Source organism: Euprymna scolopes, chromosome 12 (genome assembly GCF_053919585.1).
Source record: "Euprymna scolopes isolate OS-2025 chromosome 12, ASM5391958v1, whole genome shotgun sequence".
Taxonomy (NCBI): Eukaryota; Metazoa; Mollusca; class Cephalopoda; order Sepiida; family Sepiolidae; genus Euprymna; species Euprymna scolopes.
This window is the reverse complement of record NC_136493.1, coordinates 46470519-46490119: the sequence shown is the minus strand read 5'-3', so window position 1 is coordinate 46490119 and position 19601 is coordinate 46470519. Positions and strand designations below refer to the sequence as shown.

The 19601-nt window shown below is 33.7% G+C and overlaps 1 protein-coding gene across 1 annotated transcript in view; it reads right to left on the bottom strand.

Moving 5' to 3' along the window:
• Positions 1 to 19601, bottom strand: part of LOC145291608 (parathyroid hormone/parathyroid hormone-related peptide receptor-like) — a 59679-nt gene that overhangs the window by 12793 nt on the left and 27285 nt on the right. The window contains exons 6-8 of the mRNA XM_080137685.1: positions 19536 to 19596; positions 16124 to 16190; positions 7212 to 7297 (exon numbers count right to left, since the gene is read on the bottom strand). Coding sequence (XP_079993811.1) covers positions 7212 to 7297; positions 16124 to 16190; positions 19536 to 19596 — 214 coding nt within the window. The remainder of the gene's footprint in view (positions 1 to 7211; positions 7298 to 16123; positions 16191 to 19535; positions 19597 to 19601) is intronic.

The following is a 19601-nucleotide window of genomic DNA, read 5'->3' as shown; positions in this document are numbered from 1 at the left end:
ATCACTTTTTCCACTGCTTCAAACGTAATAGATGTATGGAAACTAAAGCCGTTTTCAGGACTGCCAGCAACCATTGTAAGAAAGTTATAAGGAATGCAAGAGAGTTGTATGCTCAATCTGTTAAGTCCAAAGTAGCTGAGCAGCGGCTTGGTTCCCACCAGTTTTGGCAAATAGCAAACAGAATCCTGAACAGAAGCGTGTGCTCCATCCCAACTATTATCAATGGACCTGAGGTAATCTCGTCAGCATCAGACAAAGCCAAACTCTTTGTCAAGAACTTTGCAGCTAATTCTACCCTTTGCGACCAAGACCGCCAACCCCCAATATTTCCTCCTGTATCAGAAAACACGCTATGTGATATACGTATATCTGTACGTGATGTTGCCAAGCTAATCAAAAACCTTGATTCCAGTAAAGCAACTGGCCCTGATGGTATTCCAATTATAGTACTCAAAAAACTTCAACCTGAACTAGCGCCCATACTTACAAAACTGTTTAAACGTTGTCTTAAGAAGAATAGTTTCCCATCTCCCTGGAAAATCTCATCAGTATGCCCTGTATTTAAGAATTCAGGTGATCGCTCATCCCCCTCTCAGTACAGGCCAATAAGTCTCCTGTGCGTCATGAGTAAGTTGCTAGAATCTGTGTTAAATACAGAAGTAATCAAACATCTCAACAAAAATAACCTTCTTAGTGACACTCAATATGGTTTCCGTTCTGCTAGATCTACAGCAGATGTCCTTACAGTTATATCGCATAGGATTAGCAAATCTCTCGACGGTGGCAATCTTTCTAGGGCAATTGCTCTTGACATATCTAAAGCCTTTGATAGGGTATGGCATAAAGGTTTACTTCATAAGATCGCTAGCTATGGTATAGCTGGAAAAGTCTTCTCAATTATTAAATCGTTTCTTTCTGATAGGTTCATAAGAGTAGTAGTTGAGGGGCAAAAATCAGAAGCTCACAGTATTAATGCCGGTGTCCCTCAGGGATCCATCCTGGGCCCAACTCTTTTCCTGATCTACATTAATGATCTTCCAAATCATATCCTTACATCATTTGTAGACATTTATGGTAGCACATCTAAGACAGTAAACGACCAAGTTCTCTCCAATTCTCTCTCCTCTGATCTTGAGTACGTAGTACAATGGGGAAAGGAGTGGCTGGTTACTTTTAATGCATCTAAAACCAAGCTTCTCTCTTTACATCATCAACATTTTAATCCACATTTGTCATCAATTGAAATGAATGGCTCTCGTCTTCAGGAGGCCTCAAGTTTTGACAAGCTTCTGGGCTTGACCATTACTCCTGATCTTAAATGGAACACGTATATCAAATCTGTTGCCAAGGCCGCTGGAAAAATGGTGGGATCTTTCTATCGATCCAGTAGATATCTCACTGCTGATGCTATTCTCTATCTATATAAGAGCCAGGTACGTCCAAGGATGGAATACTGTTGCCACATCTGGGCAGGAGCTGCTAGAAAGGACTTGTCCTGCCTTGATAGAGTTCAAAATAGACTTCGTAGCCTCGTAGGAGATGTCCTTTTCTCCTCCTTACAACCTCTATCTCACAGAAGAGATGTTGCGAGTTTGTCTCTGATGTATCGTTATTTTCATGGAAAGTGTTCAACTGAGCTTCAATCTATGGTCCCCCCTCGCCAAACTTTCACAAGAAACACTCGTCTAGCTGTAAACACTATCAATAATTTCCCCCACTCTTTATCTGTGCCTAAACCTAAACATAGATTCCATGAACAAAGCTTCTTTCTTAGAACTGCACGCCTGTGGAATTGTCTTCCGTTTTCCTGCTTTCCGGCTGACTACAATATGGTTGTGTTCAAGTCTAAGGTAAATAAGTTCTTGATGAGCCGTTCCATATAAGTTATTAAATTTACCAAATTTTCATTACTAATGATTACTATATTGACCAACTTCTACTGTACACTCTTTAACCCTTATCCTTGAGTGGCCTCTGGGCCTTGATAATGTGGTGATGCCTTTGTAAAAAAAAAAAAAAAAAAAAAAAAAAAAAAAACCTGACTATCCATTCACGTGAAATCACCTTTTTCTTCGCCATACTCCCTCTGCTGCACTTTTGGTTATCAAGTAAGATCTTTGACTTACTTGCAGTTTCATCAAATACTTTTGTATGCAAACTCCGATCCCGCATTTTGCTAATTCCTACCCTCTGATGAGAAAGAAAGTATTTCTTCGAAACTCTGAGGATTAAGGACTATCCACTTATAAAGTGTTTCCTTTTCAGATTTAATGTTTTTAACTCTTTTTCAAAGTGTTTTTTAACATGTTTTATTAACTATATGCTGTTATATGTATGTATATGCATATATATATGCATATACATATGTATATATACACACATATATATATACATATGTATACACACATATATATACATATATATATACACACATAAATATACATATATATACACACATATATATACATATATATACACACATATATATACATATATATACACACATATATATACATATATATATACATATACACATGCATATACATATATGCATATATATATACATATATATACCTATATATACACATATATATTTACATATATATACATATATATACATATATATACATATTATTTATGCATATATACATACATATATATGCATACATATATATATACATATATATACATATATATACATATATATACATACATATATATACATATATATGCATATATATCCATATATATCCATACATATATATATACATATATATACATATATATATACATATATATATACATATGCATATACATATACATATATGTACATATATATAAACATATATATACATATATATATACATATAAACATATACCTATATACATATATATACATATATACAAATACATATATACATATATATACATATATACATACATATACATATATACATATATATACATATATATACACATATATATTTATACATATATATACATATATACATATACAAATATATATATACATATATATATATACATATATATACATGATGATTGCAACGTCTTGTCAGATGTGTGCCACTCCCCCAGACACTTAAAGTCCATGAGCCCTAACAGGTGGTACCGGCTAATTCACGCACTCAAGCAGACATGACACTGAAGATGGTCATTGCTATACATACATATGATGATTGCAACGTCTTGTCAGACAAGTGCCACTCCCTCCATGAGCCCAAAAATGACTTCCATCGCCACAGGACCATTTTAATAGACAAATACCTGAGGGAGTATCTATATGCAGATGATGTTACAGAGCTTTGTATGACAGCTAAGTCTCTCTCTTGGTTCAAAATGTTGAGATCCAGCAACAACCAAGAGCAAGGTAGCCAGCAACAAGTTAAACTGCAGACCAGCTTAATGTGGGTACTGGTCTCCCACTTTATGGTTTTTTAAATCAGAGATTTGCTTCTCCTAGAAAGGTTGCCTTCACCACAGCTTACAGGAGCCCTCTCCACCCCAACACACACATACATACACACAAACACACGTGGTGCTAGTTGGCCGTTGACCCCAAAAAAGGGTTCATTCGCCCTTTGGAAGGTCAGATTTTTAATCCTTCAGGGAGACTAGCCAACCTCATCACCAAACAAGTCTGGTGGGGGAACCAGTTTAGTCGCCAGTGACCTGACCATGAGGCAGGTAGTACTGGGTTACATGGTACCAGTAGCATATGACATGACCTGACATACATACATACATGTACATATGTACAAGCATACACACACATATATATCCATAAACTTACACACATATATACATATATACATACATACACAATACACAATACACAATACATAAAACATATACATACACACATGCATACATACACAAATACATACGCATATATACACACAGATATACACATACAAACACACATATACATACATATACACATACAAATACGTACACATATATGCACATATACATACACATACATTTAACTACATATACATATGCATACATATCTATGCATTTACACCCAAACATACACATATGCATATATACACATACATACATACACACACAAACATATATACATATATACATACAAACATACATAAATATATATACATACATATACACATAGAACTATATACATATACATACACATGTACATAAACATACCTACACATATACGTACATACACACACGGATACATATAATGATGGCAGATCAATTATTACATGTATCCAGCATTTCAAGCCTACACGCGTCACAACTTTTCCATTGCTATAGGACTATTTTTTATAGACAAATGGCTGAGGGAGTATCTATACAAAGATGATGTTACAGAGATTTAGCTTTGTATGAAAGCTAAATCTCTCTCTCGGTTCAAAATGTTGACATCCAGCAACAAGCAAGAGCAAGACAGCCAGCAACAAGCTAAACTGCAGACCAGCTTAATGCAGGTACTGGTCTCCCACTTTATGTTTTTTCAAACCAGAGATTTGCTTCTCCTGGAGGGGTTGCCTTCACCACGGCTTACGGGAGCCGTCTCCACCCCACATACACATGGAAATAAACACGTGCATGCACACATACATGCATACACAGAGAATGCACGCAAACATACATATGCATGTACACACACATGCAAACATACATACATACATACATAGAGGCACACATATAAGCATGTACTTACATATGCATACACACACGTACACATGCACATAAATGTAAAATACACATGAAGGAGCATTCCAAAAGTCATATATCCTCAATGATCAGTATATATATACATATATATATATACGTACATATATACATATATACAAATATATATATATATATACAAATATATATACATACATATATATATACATATATATATACAAATATATATACAAATATATATATGTACAAATATATATACATACAAATATATATATATATAAATATATATACTACATATATATATGCATACATATATACAAATATATATATATATATACAAATATATATATACATATATACATACATATATATATATATAAATATATATATATACATATATACATACATATATATACATATATATATACATATATACACACACATATATATACATATATACACACATATATACACACACACACATATATATATATACACACCTATCACGCACACACACACACACACACACACACACACACATATATATATATATATATATATATATATATATATATATATATATATATATATATATATACTCTTCAGAATAAAATTATCCAACAATCAGCTGGTATGGAGACCTGTGATTATAAATTTTACAAGATATTACTGGCAGTAATATTTTATAAGTATTATCCCACCTAAATAAGAATTGCTCGATATACAAGATAGAGCAAATAAATCAAATTTTAGTGATTCAATGAATTTTTAAAAATGTTATGACGTGAAATGTTTGAGTTTCATATCAAAGATTTTTATTATTCTATGTAAGATAAAGAATACATTAGAAGTATTATAACTCCTTATCCTATAGGGTTTCGATGTCTACCATCTCTTCAGAGTTGAAAATATTAGCAAATAGATATAATGGTATACACCTTATTTGCTAAAGTCAGTGAGACATGGAAAATCATAATTAAAAATTGATTGAGTAATTAAAAGTTATAGAGTAAGGGAAGTTAAAGGAAAAGATATGAACGTTTACATCCAAATTGCACGGTAAAATCCGAGGTGACTGTCCTTGAAAGCAGTGTGGTAAAATGATCCAAACTGTATTTTGGGTAATCCACATCACAAAGTAATTATCCAAGTTGGGCAGATTCAATAATGCGTCATCCTTGTTGGTACTATGGTAGATATCGAAACCCTACGCACGTTGATTCATTTGGAAAATTATGTGTGAATTTGTCAACATCATCATCATATACTGCAGAAGTGTGAGTCTAAAACAAACTTTTTATTTAAAAAAAAAAAAAAGAAGAAAAAGATCAGGAAGGAAAAGGGACAAAAACGGTCCAGCCGCTGATCACTTACTATTTATGACTCTTGGAATGTTTCTCCATGTGTATTTTACATGTATATGTGTGTGTACGTATGTATATGCATATGTATGTATATGTGTATATGTGTGCCTCTACGTGATTATGTATGCATGTATGTGCACATGCATACATATGTTGGCGTACATCTGTATGTACGCATGTGTTTATTTCCATGTATATGTGGGGTGGAGAGGGCTCTTGTAAACCGTGGTGAAGGCAACTCCTCTAGGAGAAGCAAATCTCTGATTTGAGAAAACCATGAAGTGGGAGAACAGTATCCGCACTAAGCCGATCTGCAGTTTGACTTGTTGCTGGCTATCTTGCTCTTGCTTGTTGCTGGATGCCAACATTTTGAACCGAGAGAGAGACTTAGCTGTCGTACAAAGCTAAAACTCTGTAACATCATATTTATATAGATACTCCCTCAGGCATTTGTCTATAAAAAAATGGTCCTCTGGCGATGGAAAAATTGTGACGCGTGTAGGCCTGAAATGCTGGAAGCATGTAATAATTGATCTGCCATCATTATATTGTATATATGTATATACATATATATATATGCATGCATAGGTGTATGTATGTTTATGTACATGTGTATGCATATGTGTGTATATCTATGTGTATATGTATGTATATATGTATATATATGTTTGTGTGTGTATGTATATACGTATATATATTGTTTGTATGTATGTGTATATATGCATGTGTGTTTATGCGTATGTATGCATGGGTGTGTATGTGTATTTATACATGTGTATTTGCGCAAATGAACCAGTCCACAACTTTATCCTTGTCACAAACTATTTGACGAAGATGGGCATCAAGAAAGTTCCTCACCCTCCCTATAGTCCAGACCTTGCTTCCTGGGACTTTTGGTTATTCACTAAGCTCAAGGAAAACCTTAAGGGCTGTCGTTATGAGACAATTGAGGAGATAGAAGAGGCTGGGACGAGGATCATTGACACACTCATGAAAGATGACTTTCATGGTGCCTTCCAGAAGTTGTTGAAATGGTACAAGTACATTGCAGCCGGAGGAGATTACTTCAAAGTGGACTAGAATTTCATGTGTGTACTATCAATAAAAGTGCCTATATGAAAAAAAAAAAGAAAAAACTTATTGAAGGCACCTAGTACTACTTACAGTAAGTACCATAGCTGTGATCTGTTTTCCTGTGACAGTTTTGCAATGATGAGGGCAGAGATTCTTACAAAAAAGTATGTATTGATCTGAAACAAAAATATACATTAATCCATATTAAATCAGGTTTCGATTTATACGTTAAAAAATATTAGTAGATGGATGAATAAGGTAAGTAAACACACTGCATTGAATATTAAGACTGGAACACAGGACACAACACCTGGCCGGAAGAAACGAAACTCAGCTGATTGACATGGAGATGCAGTTCGTTGGAAAATGAATAGACATTTGTTTCATGCACAGACAGTTGCGAAAGTCATTTACAAAGAAGTAATGGAACGATTCCAATATTTTTCCCCAATTCCGGTGCAATTACGGATTCTGTTTTAAATTTCCGATTCCGCTTTAAATTTCCAATTCCGATACAATTACTGATTCTGACTCTTTTAAAACCTTTAAATATTTACGTATAGACTTGTTTTATTATTATTATTATTATTATTATTATTATTATTATTATTATTTATTTATTTATTTATTTTTTATTTTTTTTTTTTTTTGTGATAGACATAGAGAGGGCCTACCTCAGAAACGGGTGAGAATCTGTCTCGGCAGCAGGCTGAAAGACAGAAAAAGAAAAAAGGAGGCCAAGATAGCGGCTGTTGTCTTTTAAAGCCTCCAGTCATGTAGATCTTGAGCAGTCTCGTGTGGTATATGCAAATTGGGTGTGCCCGAAACATTATAAAAGGCGAGTCGCTAGGAGGAGTGGAAGAAGCGTTTAAGACATGCGAATAGAGAACGTCGACGTGTATCTCGTGTTGTGAACAATGAACTCTACTCGACTTAACTTGTGACTAGCGAACCTCTGCTTGACGTTTTAACCAAAAAGTTTTGTTGCTTTTGCGTTAGACAAAGACTTCTGATACATCTTTCTTTTTTTTCGATTACGGTAGAAAACCCATGTAACATGTGCATATATTTTTGCAAATGTAAAAAAAAAAAAACTACATCTACACTGGAATCTATAGATCTTATTAGAGTTTGTGCGAGCCTTTTCTAGTCTCGCACAAGAACATGCGTTCACATCTCAAGCCATATTTCTTGTCATATACATACGCGCACACAAACATACACGCGCACGTACACACACGTACATATATTCACGTTTGCGTACTTACACTCACATTCACGTGCATACACACACACGCTAACATACACACATATACGCACACATACGCGCACACGTACGCACACTTGGGCAACGTCACTTGCTCTTTAAAGGAAATCCACACATGCGCAGAAGACCACCGGAAACAACTATAAAAGTAAGCGCAATAAGCTGCTTCTTTTTTTTTTGAACCAGCTTCCGACCTGAACGGTCGACGGACCAACCGTGCACCCCAAAAGGGTGCGCGCCCGTGCACGTCACATCCCCTGCTACTGTATGTGGGGCAAGAGCTAACAGACAGTAAGTACACTTTATACGCTTTCTCTCTCCATGAACTGGATTGACTTTCTTACTCTTTTTTCCCTTTTGCTTTGGTCCATCAACCAGACAAGTTCGCGTCCACAGCTCTCTGCTTGAAGACTTTTCCACTACATTACTCACTCCTCTTTCCACGCGCGGACTTGAACACGTGTTACACCTAAAACATTCATTTTTCAACAGAAAATAAACGACACGTTTATTTTATCCAGCAATTGAGTTTTGTTTCCTTCTTTCCAATCGTTTCATTATTTTCTTTTGTAGCGAGTTAGGATTTATATATCCTGGCCCGCAACAAGTTTTACTGGTCGTTTAATATCAATAAATATTCATTTTATCATTAATACCAGTGTTACATACTGAAAACGTGTATGTTGTATAACAATGTACTGACATGCGTCTTGAATGGATGTATAAAATACATACTTTATTGTCAGTGTGTGTGTGTGTGTGTGTGTGTGTGTGTGTGTTTAACCAGGACTGAATGTTGACCAATGAATGTTTCACCCTCATATTTTTATTATCAGTCCATAAAACATATGTATACGCATAATTGTATGGGACATACTTTTTACTATATCCGATGGTGAGGCCCCATCTTGTGGGCTTTGGGGAGTGTGGAGCCACCCTTTAATTGCCATTGCTCCCAGGTCGACTGACCCGGAGTGGTAGTACCTGTTAGGGTCTCAGCTATGGGTTAAATAGAAACTGACTTGAAAAAACATATTTTACTAAAAAAAACTTTTCTTCCAAATCGCTGGATTCGGCATTAAATAACCTGAAAAGGGTTGATATGCCGTAAAACAAAAACAACCAACCAACCATACTTTTTACAGTTTCCAATCGTTGGCTGTTTGGTTTTGTGGGCGCCGAAATAAAGCCTTCCATGGAATAACAACAATGAGAAAAACTTGTTTTTACTGCAGCTTTTATCTCAGACTTCATGGTTCCGTGACTTTTCTGGAGCCGTAACCGTTGTAATACAGCTTTCTATTCCAGTTGCTTCATTCCAAGAACTGTATGCTTGTAGAAGTCTCATTCTGCTGACTGTTTTCCTCCTACTTATAGCCTTAGTGTTTTTAAGACTACGCGCTCTCATAAGAACGTGTTTTTCCGCTGTAAAAATAAAACTACTCGATCAAATTAAATGAAATTTTTTTTCGGAGAACTTCAGTCCAAAACGGATATGTACGATATAACCTTTTTTTTTTTTTTTCGATATTTTCATTTTTAAATGTCTTGACTAAATTGTACAAGTACCTAGAATTTTTATGATATACGTACCCGTGACAGAAAGAAAATATCGTATTCTAAAAATCACAGAAATTGATCAAGTAGTTTTATTTTTATAAAGAAAATTATTTTTTAAGCGAATTTGAGTTTTCCCAATGCCTTCTTTCCATGTTAAGAATGGCTTTCTAAAATTTTGCAAAAGTGTCAATTATTTGGAACTAGCCTGGGGTGCCCGGCATTGTCCGGGTGTTTGGAGATGTGTGTTGAGCAAAAAAAAAAAAAAAAAAAAAAAAAAAAAGGCAGGCTCAAACCCGTACCACAAAGGAGGAAAAGAATGTAAAAAAAAAAAGTGACATTTTTGCCGTTGCGGCCATCGCCAAACTGGAAATGGCGAAGGTTTAAATTAAGGCTAGTCAATCGAAAAGAGTGGGATGACTTTTAAAAATATCTGCGAAAAAAGTGACTCCTCCCTGTAGAAAAGTGCCCAGTTGACGGTGAAGGAATTAATGTCTTTGCCAATTTTTCGATATTTGTCGTCTGAAGGGTCGAGCTTCAAAACGATACCAATCTCATGAAAATCCGTCACCTCTGTCGAAAGTTTTACGCAGACATGCAAACATACATACATACATACATTTAAATAGACAGGTGAGATTTATATTATAGATTAGCTTCCTTTGTCCTACCAAATGAATTATGATATCATTGGATAGAGTTAATGCAATATTAATTCTGTATATCAATTCGAATTATGCATATGTAACATTAAGAATAAATAGGATAACTAAGAATGTCCTTTGTAATACGATGTACGTGTATGTAACGTTGGTGTTTTAATGTTATAAGATAATTCAAAGGCTTTATTAGTACATTTATAACAAATCAGTCTGCCATAGTTCTGAGACGACAATGATGCACTAAAATTAATGATACCAGTTAAGAAAATTTTGACGGTGTGACTGGGAGAATAGGAGGACTTGATGAATACAGAGTAAAAAGGTTTGCTACTGTGTGTGTGGGAATACACATTTGAGATGTGTTTTGAGCAAAATAGCTGTAGCAAATTCTGTCCGGGAAAGAATTGAACTAGTAATTCTATGAAACACTGTGTAAGAAATGCTCTGTGCTGATTGGCAAAGACTTGTTTACGAAGTGTCCGTCTATCTTTCTATTGGAATTGTAGAGACAGGGGAAATAACAAGCCTAGTTTATTGTATTATTTGGATTCTCCGGACTACTGGTTTTATCCTGAGTGTAATTTTCACAACGTTTTGGTTGATGTAACCTTCTTTAGATGTATCTTGTCGAACTCAGGAATCTTTCTGTTAAACTCATGAATTGGCACAGAATTTTGAATAGAACCCTTTATTTAATCCGTGCGGGTAGCATGCTCCTGCTCCGTCAGTCATGACGTAGTAAAAGTCCTAAGTAATTCACAATTGTACTTTTGAGTGTTGTCCACACTGGCGATTGAACTCTCAACCTCTAGAAGTGTGTAATTTTACAACTGGTTTTACCAACTTTGTTTTATATTATCTAATTATTGGAATTCTTAGAGGAATAGTTGGCTGAAACGTCGTGAAACAACAACTATAAAGATGAGGATAATAATCCGCAAATAAATACATAAAATATACAAATTATTCATCTCAAAAAGAATTTAAATTAATTAAATAATATATACCATTCAATACGAACCCGACAATGGAAGATCAGATTTAAAAAAAAAAAAACAAAAAAAAAACGGAATTTATGAGACCAAAAAAATCCAACCTTGATCGCCCTTCAGACTCTGTGGTGCAGTGGATAGAAACGTTGAATCTCTTCAGTTCCGCGTAAGAATTGTCTGAAGATAGTAGTTTCAATCCTACCGAAAGCCGGCCAGAGGATTATTTGGCCAAAACGTGATGAGAAGACAACAAGTATAGTAGCCTACTTCCAATTTTGGGGGGATGCTGTTGTTTATCCATATTTAAGTATATATTTGTAGTAAGTAGTCCAGAGATGATTTTGGTAGGGTTTTTTTTATCGATAATAGATTTCATCAGAACCAACTGCTGTATCATGAGATTTGTATATTGATTCTTTTAGTTCTGTGCTATTGAATGGTTGGTTGATTTTTCTTCATTTTTTGATTTACAGGATGAAGGGTGTTGATGAGGAGGATATTTTTTCAATATTAATTATTATTATTCTATTGTAGTATTTTATTAGCCATGGTTTATGTTTCATTTTCTTGCTTTGGATTGTTGATGTTACTGCCAACTTCCATAGTTTCAGCAGTTTTTTGCTTAATTTGTGTTTTTGTTTTAGTTTGTGATCGTATGTATTGGGGGAGGGGGTTCTTGCTTTGTTCCATTTTCTTTTTTATTGATTCTTTCTTGGACAGATGATTCTTTATTTCCGGGTGTGCTAGGGATTTGTAGGAATTCTATTTTTGTTTGGCTTGATGTTTGTTTTTATTTATTGCATCTTTGTTTTGGTTTATTTCAGGTTCACGTTTGTAGTATCTGTGATTGTAGGGTTATGAATTTTCGCTAATCATTTAGGCCTAGCTTCATTAATTTTTCAACGATTATATCATTTGTTTTTGTTTTTTTTGTTTGTTTTTTTTTTTTGTAATTTGCCCATTACTTTTACCTCCCATATATCTATCTACAATTTTCCTTACTTCAGAGAATGAAATGTTTTGTTTTTGTTTTACCATTATAATTTCCTTTTCTTTTTTTCTATATATTGTAGATCCTTGCATAGGCAGTGTGGTCCTCTCCATAGTTTACACATTTGCATCTGTTGTGCATTCATTTGTGTTATGGTCGTTTTTTTGGGTTTTTTTTTTTTAGCACACTTGCCACACACTGGTTAGTTGTAGCATATATCCTTATGATGTCCAAATTTCTGACATCGTATGGACTTTGGTATAAATAATTCTACTTTTTCAATTAAACAACCAATTTTTATCTCTTTTGGAGCTTTTAGTGAATTAAAGGGTATGATGTAGGTGTTTGTTAGTATAATGTTTCCATTCCTTTTAATGGATACTGTTTTTATGTTAATTAAACCTTGGGATTTTAGTCCCATTTTTATTTCCTCAATTGAACGACTGGATAGTTCTTTGCTTTGAATAACACCTTTTGATGAATTCATTTTTCCATGGAGATAGGTTTTATTTTTTTTGTCATGGAATTTTTCCTTTTTTAGTAGAACATCAGCATATCTTTTTTTCTTTTTTTTTTCTACCTCCACTAGGATTGTCAAATTTTGTAAACTGCTTTCGGTGATATTTTTGTAGAAATTACCCTTTGTATTAAAAATGGAGATAGCTTTGTTAATGGGTGTAGTCTTCTGCTTCCAGAATAATGAATCTCGGGAAGTTTTCCCTATTTTCAGTGTCTGAATCGGACTTGGAGTGAGGTCTTTTGGTTGATTTTGTTGCCATGAATTTTTTTTTTTTTTTAATTTCATCATTCCTGCTCTCTATCTGCCGCAGAGTCCAATTTAATGAAAAATACGAGGGGGGGGGGGAAACACATTCGCCGTTGTAGAACAGAGATACAGAGGCGATATACTCGTATTTGAAGGGATCCACGGGCGCTTGTTCTTCCTTTTTATTTAGTAAGAAAAGTCCGGGGAATATAACAATGTCATATACCCATTTCTTCATCGCCTTCTAATTCAGTAGTTAAGAGAATATTTTTTTATGATACTTGTGTGTTACCATTTACAATGTTTCCTCACGGGACAGAGTTAGACACCAGGGTCGTTCTTTAATGTGGAGAAAAGGAACAAAAATTAAAATTGTCTCAGTCATGAAAGATTTCTCCTCCACTGACAGAGAACCAGAAATTGAAGTGCAGTATCTGAAGAACAGATACTACACTTTAATCTTGGCCCGGTCTTCTGAATTAGGGCTTGACATGACCAGCAGATTAAGTGATGTGTTGCAGGGCCATGTCCTCTTTGTACCTAGGTCAAGGTCTGCTCAACCACTACGATCAAGTCTTAAAACATCACAGGTCGCCACCCACGGTCAACATGTGGCTCCATTGAGGGACTTTTACTCTCTGTAGGGGGACAGTCAGCATATTCTGATGTCTACTGATTGGGTCATAAAAGGAGGGGGTAAAAGAAAGAATCGGGGCGAATAGGGATAAGGGGAATGTTGTTTTTGTTTTTTAGCTTTGCAGAACATGATTAAGCTTTGGAAAGAGATAAAGTGGAAAAAACTTTGATGTATGGTGCATTTGAACCAGGAAGTCAATATCTTCTGACAATCTGATCTGGTAGCATTAGAATTTTACCAAGTATTTTATCCACTATGCCACAGGTCCTTAATTATAGATATATCAATTAGTAATGGGACGATTCCAATATGTTTCCCGATTCCAATACAATTACCAATTCCATGCTACTTTCTGATTCCGATACAATTATCGATTCTGATTCTTAAAATCTCTAATTATTTAACTATAAGATTGTTATTTTCCCCAATTTTTGTAAAAACACATGTTAAATAGGCATATATTTTCCTAAACGTCAAAATACATTTGTGGAGGATGATCTATCGATTTTAGCTTTACTTGTATTTTAAAATCAATAAATATTTACAAATATATCAATATTACCAGCAATGGAAAATTTTACTTTAAACAAAATCAAATAAAAAAGACAATTAAAAGAATCGATTTGGCATTGGAAAACAGGCACCAATATTCCCGATTCCGATACCCCCAAATGTTCCACTTTATTCCAATTAATCGTCCCAACACTAATATCAATATTTTGTTTATATTCAGAACCAAAACAGCTACTTTAAAAAAAAATTTTTTTTATCACATTTTCACTCTAAACAAGGCAAATTGCCACTTTGATGTAGGGGGCTACTCTCAGGGACATAAGCTATAGGGGTACTATGTAGGGAGTTGGGCAGCAAGATATCAGTTCACGTTACACTTGAACTTCTGCATGTCAGTACAATTGGGGAAGCAGGGACCCGAAAGGGAATTCCAAAGTCTAGCAGTTCTGGGGAAGAAACTACTGGAGTAGAAAGCTCCTTTACATCTAGGGATCTCTACTGTGTAGGGGTGGGAGTTTAGCTGCTTGTCAGGTTTGTCGGGAGAGTTTACGTCGAGGGGTAAAAGTGCTTGCAGTTCGTCGGAGCATTCACCTTTAAAGTACTTGTAGGACAGGCAGAGGGATGCAATATTTCGTCGATGGGACAGAGGCTGAAGCTTAGATGACAGTTCAGGACCTATCAGGTTGGCGACTCTCTTTTGTTGTTTATGTTACTTGCACACTATTTATAGTTAATAAAATTGTTTTCAAACCGCTTTTAAAAATAATTTTTTTTTGACGCAAATAGGTCACAAATCAGCAGGTCGAACGAAATAAATTGTTCTTGGCTAATTTCACAGCCGTATTTTTAATTTATATTCATACTTGCATTGATTCCCAAAAGTTATCTCTGTCTCTATTATTATATAAAAGGAAATTGTATGTGTGTGTGTGTGCGTGCGTGTGTGAGCTTGTTCCCTATGGGCTCGAAAACAGTGAGGCCGATTTTTATGAAATTTCACACGAAAGCACTTTATATGCCTGGAAGTGTTCTTAGATAGATTTTGTAAGAGTGTCTTTGATAAGTATCGATAATTCGTATCGATTTTGACCAAAGTTAACACCTTACACAGCCTAACATCACAAGTGCATTTAGAAGTTTTATTGCCACACAAGCCGAAAGGCTTGACATATAAAAATCAACAATAGGTTCTTTGATATGACAGGTGCACGTTCGAAATGAATGTTTCTGTTCAAAGCAAAACTGAATCATGATACTTGACTTTTGCATGCAAGCCATTATAAAAAATAATTTCATGAAATCAACAGTAGGTTCTCTACAGTGCAATGTAAATTACAATGTTGTGTGGACTAAGTTACTGCGGGGAGGCATGTGAAGCTTTCTTCCGGTGCATCACAATGTGTCCTCAACTAGAGCAGGCAATCAACCGATATGATTTGAAAGTGGGCGATTTCAGTGACATCGATGACAATAAAAATATGGGAGTGTGAAACATTGATTGATCAGCATTCAATCCTGGGCAACGTCGGGTCTCCTTGCTAGTATTAACTATCAAAGATAACATAAGAGTTACTACAAAATATCCTTTGTCATTAATAACGAAATGATGCTACGAACCAGGATTGAGCCTAACATGAATGCGTGTAGAAACCACATGGAACGTTCGGAATGAGTATTCCAGCAACTGTAAGAAAAAATTAAATTAAATTAATTTGAATTAGAAGAAAAATTAATGAAAATAAAATAGATTACATTAAAATTGAATTACGAGTAAAGCCTCCTATTTTTTTTAACTCAAAAAGTGGAAAAGCTATTTTCGATGCATTTTTTGCACAGAATTCAATGATTAATCTCTGGTTCTCTCATACGTCTATGACAGAGGTTGCTTTCTTAGAGTCTCACGCCGTCAATACCTGCAACAGAGAAAAAATTCAGGTCATACGTGAAGAGTCATTATAAGAATGCAATTTGCGATCCTCTCTGATCTATTCAGACAACATAAAAAAATTTAACAATATTATTTTTGGAACATCGCAGGTAAATTCAAATTCATTCAATTAAAAAAATTAAATAAAAGATATATATTTGAAAAATAAACTAAAATAAACTTATATTAAATTAAATTAAATTAAATTAAAACAAAATAAATTTAAATTAAATCAATTTAAAGCAATTAAATTTTAGAAAATTAAATTTAAAAAATATGAAAAATAGATAAAATAAAATAATATAAATTATATTAAATTAAATTTAAATTAAATACAAACTAATATTCATTTAATGTAAAAAATTAATTAAAATATATATGTAAAATAAATAAAATTAAATAAGATTGATTATAATAAATTACATTAAAATAAATAAAATAAAGTAAATTAGTTTGTATTATATAAATTGGAATAAAATACAATGAAATAAATTAGGATGATTAAATTAATCGAAAATAAAATGAATTGGAATAAAAAGAATTTAATTAAAATAAATATAACATTAAGTTTAAACAACGTATTTCTTTTAATTATATTAAAAATATATAAATTAAAAATAAATTAAATTAAAATCAATCAAAATAATATAAAATAATTTTAATTAAAATTATTGAATTAAAATGAATTAAATTAAAATAAAGTAACCTAAATTTAACTGAATCATTTTAAAAATTATATTAAAAACTAAATAAACAAAAAAATACATTATTATATAGGACATTGGAATTGGAATTTAAACAACGTACTACTTTTTATGATATTAAAAATATATAAATTAAAAATAAATTGAATTTAAATAAATTTAAATCAAATAATTAAAATAAATTAAATTGAAATTAATTGGATTAACATAAATAAACCTAAATTTAATTGCATTATAATTTTTTAAAATTATATAAAAAAATAAACAAACAAAAAATAAATTAATATATAAGACATTGGAAATTATATTTAAACAACGTACCTTTTTAAATTATATTTAAAATATATAAATTTTAAAAACTTAAATTTAAATAAATTTAAGTATGACCTGTGTGAAAACTTATGGTGAGTACAATAATAATGATAATGGTCAATGCCAACGAGAAATTAGTAGTAAACGACTGTTGCAAATCATTTTGCAACAATTATTAAAAATATATAAAGAGTACTGGAATATGGGCAGACTTGTCACTCAGACTCCAGGGAATACCAATGTTTATTATCAGTATTAATAATGACATATGTCAATATCTCTAGTAAGTAAATACTACTACTACTACTACTACTACTACTACTACTACTACTACTACTACTACTACTACTACTAATAATAATAATAATAATAATAATAATAATGATAATAATAATAATAATACTACTAATAATAATAATAATAATAATAATAATAATAATAATAATAAGTCTACAGATGCAAAGCACAAAGAAACATCACATGGAATAATGAAAACTGAAACTGAATAATTGTAAGATACCGCCCTCTCTTTTTTGTGACTGTCACTATAAACGGGCACCACGCCAAATAATGAGAGTCAAGGAGGAAGGAAAGGCCGAGGAGAGAAAGCACTAGCCAGACTTCCGCTGGATGAGTGCAAAGAGAACTGGGACCTTGGGGATGCTTATTGCCACCAAAATTCCACTGAAGACCAATGGTCGCCGCCAACGAGAAATCAATGTTAAACAGCTGTTGCAATGAGGCAAATTCTTTCGCAAAAGTTGATTGAAAAAGGTGGAGAGTACTGGAAATCTGGGGAGACTTATTGTCACTCAGACTTGTTGGGGACAGGACGGTCTGCTGTGTTTTAGACGATCCCGTCCCCATGTGTATAATGGTGAAATGGGTGTATTTAATGGTAGAGAAATTGAAAAGGCGAAAGGTCGCATAATGAAGACGAAAATATACCGTTATATATCAACGAAACAAATGCAATTTATTTGCATAAATATATACAGGAAAGAGATATAGGAAGTGATAGGAAGAATAAGAGTTCATTGAGAGATAAGTAACGTTACTTGCGGTGACTGTCTAGTCAGGACGCGGTGGTGGCTCATGGCTCCCACCGGAGCGGTGGTTCGTCACATCTTGATTGTTTGAGCGTTCCGCAGAAAAGAGAGTGAATTAAGAGAAACAGGAAGTGACGTAGGTAGGTCGCTCTTCTGAGTTAAAGGGCGATAATCGAGTTGGGCTGAGAGTGTTCAACTCCCACAGACTCCACAGTTCACCACAAGTTATTCTCAAAGGCAAATCTTTGATAATGGTCTATGTAACTACTCCTAGTAAGTAGATAATAATAATAATAATAATGATAATGATAATGATAATAATGATAATGATAATAATAATAATAAGTTGTAACAGCAGCATAGACTGACACTACTCCAACTATTCAAGAAGGGTCAAAGACGATGGAAAGAGCAAGGAGATAAAGCAGTAACCAGACCTCTACTGGATGAGTGCAAAAAAGCACTCTGACCTTGGGAGAGCTTATTGCCACCCAAATTCCAGTGAAGATTAATGATCATTATTTGTAAGAAATCGATGGTAAGCGGCTGTTATGATAACGCAGATTCATTTGCAAACATTATTGAAAGAGGTGGAGAGTATTGGAAATCTAGGAAGACTTGTTGTCACACAGACTCAAACGAATACCACCAGTTGTTGCCAGTAAGCAATCTCTGCGATGGCCTGTGTCAGAACTCCTAGTGAGTCCAAATTATAATATAGAAGCAAAGTGCCTTATTATTTTTAGTCATGCAAGAAGAATTTTTTAACATATTTGTTACAGTTTATCAATGTGCAAATAGAATTAAAGTAGAATAAATAACGGTTGTGATTGTGATCCAACGGGTCATGCGTACGTCTAGTAATAACCAAAAAAAAAAAATTAAATACGGATAAATAATGAAAAAAAAAAAAAAAATAGCTGCATCCGGTTTTAAACCGGATGTTGCTATTTTTTTCTTTTTTTCTTTTCATTATTTTTCTTGCTGTGAACAAAAGAATAAAGAAGATATTCGTCGTGATAATACGTCATACTTACTAGTAGTTTTCAGTAAAATATCTCATGAGTGCCCATGGCATAAGGTAAACCAACGGCAACACTGGA